This window comes from Eucyclogobius newberryi, unplaced genomic scaffold (assembly GCF_026437365.1).
Source record: "Eucyclogobius newberryi isolate DKJ021-1_F unplaced genomic scaffold, fEucNew1.0.hap1 SCAF_7, whole genome shotgun sequence".
NCBI lineage: Eukaryota > Metazoa > Chordata > Actinopteri > Gobiiformes > Gobiidae > Eucyclogobius > Eucyclogobius newberryi.
Genome location: NW_027316389.1, coordinates 30096506 through 30104772, shown reverse-complemented (window position 1 = coordinate 30104772; position 8267 = coordinate 30096506). Strand labels below are relative to the sequence as shown.

At 37.6% G+C, this 8267-nt stretch overlaps 1 protein-coding gene across 3 annotated transcripts in view; it reads left to right on the top strand.

The window, feature by feature from the left end:
- Nucleotides 1-8267, top strand: part of ptprz1a (protein tyrosine phosphatase receptor type Z1a) — a 108450-nt gene that overhangs the window by 57941 nt on the left and 42242 nt on the right. For 2 of the 3 annotated variants that reach the window (XM_072434916.1, XM_072434915.1), the window contains exons 1-2: nt 7016-7197; nt 7842-7968. In XM_072434916.1, the coding sequence (XP_072291017.1) occupies nt 7045-7197; nt 7842-7968 (280 nt within the window). In that variant the 5' untranslated portion in view covers nt 7016-7044. Of the gene's footprint in view, nt 1-7012; nt 7198-7841; nt 7969-8267 lie in introns of those variants that run through there. The other variant, XM_072434917.1, reaches the window with a different exon arrangement.

Sequence of the window (8267 nt, the reverse complement as noted above, 5' to 3'; positions counted from 1 at the left end):
TAAATGTGGAAAAGTCCTCAGGCATTTTTACATATCCAATAGATGTTAATTTCACATTATTTAACAGAGGTTGCTCATCGTGCTGTCATTTTTATCTGCGTTGAACTGTTTTGAATGGCTCTTTGGTGGATTTAACCTGATGCTGTCACAACACAGATCACAAGCACAAAACCCCTAGTGTGACTCAGACAGAAATGAAACAGGAAGGCAATGGTTGTCCTTTTGTGTCACAGGAAGACACCGCTCAGACACCGCTCAGGGTGTTTGTCCCACAGACACTTCTCAACTCACACTTCCTGCTTGACCTGTTCAATTTAAAAGCACATCCAAAATAACCACGTGTAATCCATCAGCTACAGTTGTCATGTAATACATTTTATTATTAGCTGCTTGTGTGATATATTTCAATCTCATTAATAATAATACCACATAACACTTCTTCTTGCCATTTGAATTACACAGATTTTACACGACACGATGACAGCATGTGTTTTGTAAAGTAAAGCTTTTTCTCATTTGAAACCAATTTTAAAGCAATTTATTTTGCAAACACAACAGTTCAAATTGACCTGCTAAATAGTGGCTGCAGACTAATTAAAGTCTAAATGAACAAGTGGGTCACAAACAATGATAAATTGACTGCAGGGTAATAATAGCTGTGCACTGACCTGGATATACTCAGTTACATTGATTTGGACAAATGTAACTGCTCTGAACTGGTGTCACTGGTGTCACTGGTGAACTGGTGTCACTGGTGTCACTGGTGAACTGGTGTCACTGGTGTCACTGGTGAACTGGTGTCACTGTTGAACTGGTGTCACTGGTGAACTGGTGTCACTGGTGTCACTGGTGAACTGGTGTCACTGGTGAACTGGTGTCACTGGTGTCACTGGTGTCACTGGTGAACTGGTGTCACTGGTGTCACTGGTGTCACTGGTGAACTGGTGTCACTGGTGTCACTGGTGTCACTGGTGTCACTGGTGAACTGGTGTCACTGGTGAACTGGTGAACTGGTGTCACTGGTGAACTGGTGTCACTGGTGTCACTGGTGTCACTGGTGAACTGGTGTCACTGGTGTCACTGGTGAACTGGTGTCACTGGTGTCACTGGTGTCACTGGTGAACTGGTGTCACTGGTGTCACTGGTGAACTGGTGTCACTGGTGAACTGGTGTCACTGGTGAACTGGTGTCACTGGTGTCACTGGTGAACTGGTGTCACTGGTGAACTGGTGTCACTGGTGTCACTGGTGAACTGGTGTCACTGGTGAACTGGTGTCACTGGTGAACTGGTGTCACTGGTGTCACTGGTGAACTGGTGTCACTGGTGAACTGGTGTCACTGGTGTCACTGGTGTCACTGGTGAACTGGTGTCACTGGTGTCACTGGTGTCACTGGTGTCACTGGTGACACGGTGTCACTGGTGAACTGGTGTCACTGGTGAACTGGTGTCACTGGTGTCACTGGTGTCACTGGTGAACTGGTGTCACTGGTGTCACTGGTGTCACTGGTGAACTGGTGTCACTGGTGTCACTGGTGAACTGGTGTCACTGGTGTCACTGGTGAACTGGTGTCACTGGTGTCACTGGTGAACTGGTGTCACTGGTGTCACTGGTGAACTGGTGTCACTGGTGAACTGGTGTCACTGGTGTCACTGGTGTCACTGGTGAACTGGTGTCACTGGTGAACTGGTGTCACTGGTGAACTGGTGTCACTGGTGTCACTGGTGAACTGGTGTCACTGGTGAACTGGTGTCACTGGTGTCACTGGTGAACTGGTGTCACTGGTGTCACTGGTGAACTGGTGTCACTGATGTCACTGGTGTCACTGGTGTCACTGGTGTCACTGGTGAACTGGTGTCACTGGTGAACTGGTGTCACTGGTGAACTGGTGTCACTGGTGTCACTGGTGTCACTGGTGAACTGGTGTCACTGGTGAACTGGTGTCACTGGTGAACTGGTGTCACTGGTGAACTGGTGAACTGGTGTCACTGGTGAACTGGTGAACTGGTGTCACTGGTGTCACTGGTGTCACTGGTGAACTGGTGTCACTGGTGAACTGGTGTCACTGGTGTCACTGGTGAACTGGTGTCACTGGTGTCACTGGTGTCACTGGTGAACTGGTGTCACTGGTGTCACTGGTGAACTGGTGTCACTGGTGTCACTGGTGTCACTGGTGTCACTGGTGAACTGGTGTCACTGGTGAACTGGTGTCACTGGTGTCACTGGTGTCACTGGTGTCACTGGTGAACTGGTGTCACTGGTGTCACTGGTGTCACTGGTGTCACTGGTGTCACTGGTGAACTGGTGAACTGGTGTCACTGGTGTCACTGGTGTCACTGGTGTCACTGGTGAACTGGTGTCACTGGTGAACTGGTGTCACTGGTGAACTGGTGTCACTGGTGAACTGGTGTCACTGGTGTCACTGGTGAACTGGTGTCACTGGTGAACTGGTGTCACTGGTGTCACTGGTGTCACTGGTGTCACTGGTGAACTGGTGAACTGGTGTCACTGGTGTCACTGGTGTCACTGGTGTCACTGGTGTCACTGGTGAACTGGTGAACTGGTGTCACTGGTGTCACTGGTGTCACTGGTGTCACTGGTGAACTGGTGTCACTGGTGAACTGGTGTCACTGGTGAACTGGTGTCACTGGTGAACTGGTGTGACCCCTGAACAAACAACGCTCAGATCAAAGTATGGATTTTTGAAACGAGCAGAATATAAAAATCACTAACAGCTCTTCTGGAAGGTAGACTTATACACTTAAGTGAATGTGTGGTTAATAAAGCTGTGAATAAACAGGAGTAATGACCTTTGTTTTGGATTACACTGCCCTCTGGTGGCAGAGCAGTGATTTTTAAAATATATATTTCTTTCTGCATAAAACAACAAAATAATGTATAATATAGTTTTATAATAGGCAAAGTATGGTTTATATTTTATGAGATTCTTGGAAATTAAAACAAAATTTTGATAATATAATAGTCATAAAGTTATTGAAGAGTTATTTGTCTTACATTACTCTGCCCTCTGGTGGCAAACGTGTGCATGACGAGATCCACAAACTGCACCTGTTGATCACTTTAAACATCACTTTAAACATCACTTTAAACATCATTTTAAACATCACTTTAAACATCACTTTAAACATCACTTTAAACGTCACTTTAAACGTCACTTCAAACATCACTTTAAACGTCACTTTAAAAGTCACTTTAAACGTCACTTTAAACATCACTTTAAACATCACTTTAAACATCACTTTAAACATCACTTTAAACATCACTTTAAACATCACTTTAAACGTCACTTTAAACGTCACTTTAAACGTCACTTTAAACATCACTTTAAACATCACTTTAAAAGTCACTTTAAACGTCACTTTAAACATCACTTTAAACATCACTTTAAACATCACTTTAAACATCACTTCAAACATCACTTTAAACATTACTTTAAAAGTCACTTTAAACATCACTTTAAACATCACTTTAAACATCACTTCAAACATCACTTCAAACATCACTTCAAACATTACTTTAAACGTCACTTTAAACATCACTTTAAACGTCACTTTAAACATCACTTTAAACGTCACTTTAAACATCACTTTAAACATCACTTTAAACATCACTTTAAACATCACTTCAAACATCACTTTAAACATTACTTTAAACATCACTTTAAACATCACTTTAAACATCACTTCAAACATCACTTTAAACATTACTTTAAACGTCACTTTAAACATTACTTTAAACGTCACTTTAAACGTCACTTTAAACATCACTTTAAACGTCACTTTAAACATCACTTTAAACGTCACTTTAAACATCACTTTAAACATCACTTTAAACATCACTTTAAACGTCACTTTAAACATCACTTTAAACATCACTTTAAACATCACTTTAAACGTCACTTTAAACATCACTTTAAACATCACTTTAAACGTCACTTTAAACGTCACTTTAAACATCACTTTAAACATCACTTTAAACATCACTTTAAACGTCACTTTAAACATCACTTTAAACATCACTTCAAACGTCACTTTAAACGTCACTTTAAACATCACTTCAAACATCACTTTAAACATTACTTTAAACGTCACTTTAAACGTCACTTTAAACATCACTTTAAACGTCACTTTAAACATCACTTTAAACGTCACTTTAAACATCACTTTAAACGTCACTTTAAACATCACTTTAAACATCACTTTAAACGTCACTTTAAACATCACTTTAAACGTCACTTTAAACGTCACTTTAAACATCACTTTAAACATCACTTTAAACGTCACTTTAAACATCACTTTAAACATCACTTTAAACGTCACTTTAAACGTCACTTTAAACATCACTTTAAACATCACTTTAAACATCACTTTAAACGTCACTTTAAACATCACTTTAAACATCACTTTAAACATCACTTTAAACGTCACTTCAAACATCACTTCAAACATCACTTTAAACATCACTTTAAACATCACTTTAAACATCACTTCAAACATCACTTTAAACATTACTTTAAACGTCACTTTAAACGTCACTTTAAACATCACTTTAAACGTCACTTTAAACATCACTTTAAACATCACTTTAAACATCACTTTAAACGTCACTTTAAACATCACTTTAAACATCACTTTAAACATCACTTTAAACGTCACTTTAAACATCACTTTAAACGTCACTTTAAACATTACTTCAAACGTCACTTTAAACATCACTTTAAACATTACTTTAAACATCACTTTAAACGTCACTTTAAACGTCACTTTAAACGTCACTTTAAACGTCACTTTAAACGTCACTTTAAACATCACTTTAAACGTCACTTTAAACATCACTTTAAACGTCACTTTAAACATCACTTTAAACATCACTTTAAACATCACTTTAAACGTCACTTTAAACATCACTTCAAACATCACTTTAAACATCACTTTAAACATCACTTTAAACGTCACTTTAAACGTCACTTTAAACATCACTTTAAACGTCACTTTAAACGTCACTTTAAACGTCACTTTAAACATCACTTTAAACGTCACTTTAAACATTACTTTAAACGTCACTTTAAACATCACTTTAAACATTACTTTAAACATCACTTTAAACGTCACTTTAAACGTCACTTTAAACATCACTTTAAACATCACTTTAAACATCACTTTAAACGTCACTTTAAACATCACTTTAAACATCACTTTAAACATCACTTTAAACGTCACTTTAAACATCACTTTAAACGTCACTTTAAACGTCACTTTAAACATCACTTTAAACGTCACTTTAAACGTCACTTTAAACATCACTTTAAACGTCACTTTAAACATCACTTTAAACGTCACTTTAAACATCACTTTAAACATCACTTTAAACATCACTTTAAACGTCACTTTAAACATCACTTTAAACATCACTTTAAACATCACTTTAAACGTCACTTTAAACGTCACTTTAAACGTCACTTTAAACATCACTTTAAACGTCACTTTAAACATCACTTTAAACATCACTTTAAACATCACTTTAAACATCACTTTAAACATCACTTTAAACGTCACTTTAAACATCACTTTAAACGTCACTTTAAACATCACTTTAAACGTCACTTTAAACATCACTTTAAACGTCACTTTAAACATTACTTTAAACGTCACTTTAAACATCACTTTAAACATTACTTTAAACATCACTTTAAACGTCACTTTAAACGTCACTTTAAACATCACTTTAAACGTCACTTTAAACGTCACTTTAAACATCACTTTAAACATCACTTTAAACATCACTTTAAACATCACTTTAAACGTCACTTTAAACATCACTTTAAACATCACTTTAAACATCACTTTAAACGTCACTTTAAACATCACTTTAAACGTCACTTTAAACGTCACTTTAAACATCACTTTAAACATCACTTTAAACATTACTTTAAACGTCACTTTAAACATCACTTTAAACATTACTTTAAACATCACTTTAAACGTCACTTTAAACGTCACTTTAAACATCACTTTAAACGTCACTTTAAACGTCACTTTAAACATCACTTTAAACATCACTTTAAACATCACTTTAAACATCACTTTAAACATCACTTTAAACATCACTTTAAACGTCACTTTAAACATCACTTTAAACATCACTTTAAACATCACTTTAAACGTCACTTTAAACATCACTTTAAACGTCACTTTAAACGTCACTTTAAACATCACTTTAAACATCACTTTAAACATCACTTTAAACATCACTTTAAACGTCACTTTAAACATCACTTTAAACATCACTTTAAACGTTACTTTACCATCCAAAGAGTTATTATGGGCTGAAGTCAGATTAAAGCTTTTTAGAGCAAGAAACTCTGCTAATTACATCTAATCCAGTCCTTGTGTGTGTGTGTGTGTGTGTGTGTGTGTGTGTGTTTAAAGTAATATACTGGAATTTAGACAAAATAATTTTAAAGAATAAATGTATTATATTATATTAAATAAATAAATCAAGCTTATGGTTTATAACTACAAAAGAAGATGATTAAAGTGAAAATATTGACTACAGTTATGTTTAATAACTTAATTTGACCTCAACTAATACATTTAAAGACATAATAATTTGCATATTGTTACTGGGATTCTCCCCCCAAAAAAAAAATATTGAGTTATTCTTCTTTTTCAATATTTAAATACAAGTTGTTGCTCTAATCATTTACTAAAGTGCTGAAGTAAAAAGTAAAACATATATTATATTGTTTTGAATGATTATGAGTGCTTGTCTGAGTGACCGTGCAAACAATACAAATCCCAAAGTGAACTTTTGACAGTATAATACATAACTGTTTGAAAATTAAAGTAAATTCAATCATGAATCAACCTAAATACCTTCACGTAAAATGTAGCAGCCCCATTTTGTCTCTTAAAATGTCCCTTGTCCCTCCAGATGTTAGACAGACCTTTAATAACAAAAGAAAACTCAAATAAATCCAATGCTTTTCGCAGTGTGCAGTTCGGAGCCGGAGAACATTCAGACCATGCCGCACAACCTGAGCAGTCTGCTGGTGATGTGGGAGAGGCCGCGGGCCGTGTACGACGCCGGCATCGAGAAATACTCCGTCAAATACTGGCTGGCGAACACCAACTACCCCACGACCACGGAGTACCTCACCGACGGAGACCAAGACGTGGTAAGAGACATTCTGCTACGGCTACGCAACAGGAGGAGACAGGACAGGTGTACGGCAGGAGCAAATACAGGTGGGATTAGTGAATACTTTTCACCACTCATCCAAGTCGCTTCTGCAGTACTGACAGTGCAGGTCACACCCTGGTTGTGTCAGTGCAGTTATGGGACGCCACCCGGGGGAATTCTCACAATATTTGGGAGTTCATAAACTTTTGAGAGTCAGACCAGTCTCAGGGCAGCAGTGTGGTTTGGGCGGAGGTCAAAGGTGAAGTCCCCAAACAGACGCCTATTCTAGCATTGTTACAGTCTACTTTGTTTTTTTTAGATGTGCACAAAGAAGCATTTTGTAGATTTGTGGATGGGAAAGATGTTTGTGCTTTTCTCTCTATCTGGATTTGACAATAGTTTAATTTCTCTGTTTGTTCCACTGGTGTGACCCTCAGATGTATTAGTTTAACAGCTTTCAGAGACTATAATCTGGTAGAGAACAGAACATTCTGGTATGACTAAAATCACTAATATTCTGCCTTGTGGTTCTTTATCTTGATGAATGCAACAGGGGAAAGTGTAGGTCTGATCCTGGTATTGCACTGCATCATTTCAGTAATAATGCTTAGAATAATAATAATTAAAGTGTTCTTTTAGGGCGCCATCTTGGACAATCTGGCCTCCAACACGAGCTACATGATCCAGGTGGTGGCGGTGTGCACCAACGGTCAGTACGGGCGAATGAGTGACCCGCTGAAGGCCGACATGCCCGTCGAGGACCCGGGTAAGAAACGCCCACTTCAGAGAGGCAGAGGTTAAGAGAACAGCTTAAAGTTACAGTGTGCAGAGACAGCTTCAAATAGTGTCATAAATAAATGATCATAACAACTAATTTAGTCTCAAGTTGACCTTTTTGGTAAGACTTTATTTTAAACTGCTTCACAATGGACAATGTATAATGGAATGTGTGCAATAATAAGATTGACCCGCACTACAGTGTATTTTTGTGTTAGTATAAGTTGTACAGGGATTTTATAGTTTTATAGTTGTTTTATAGCTGTTGACATGTTTTTAATGATCAAA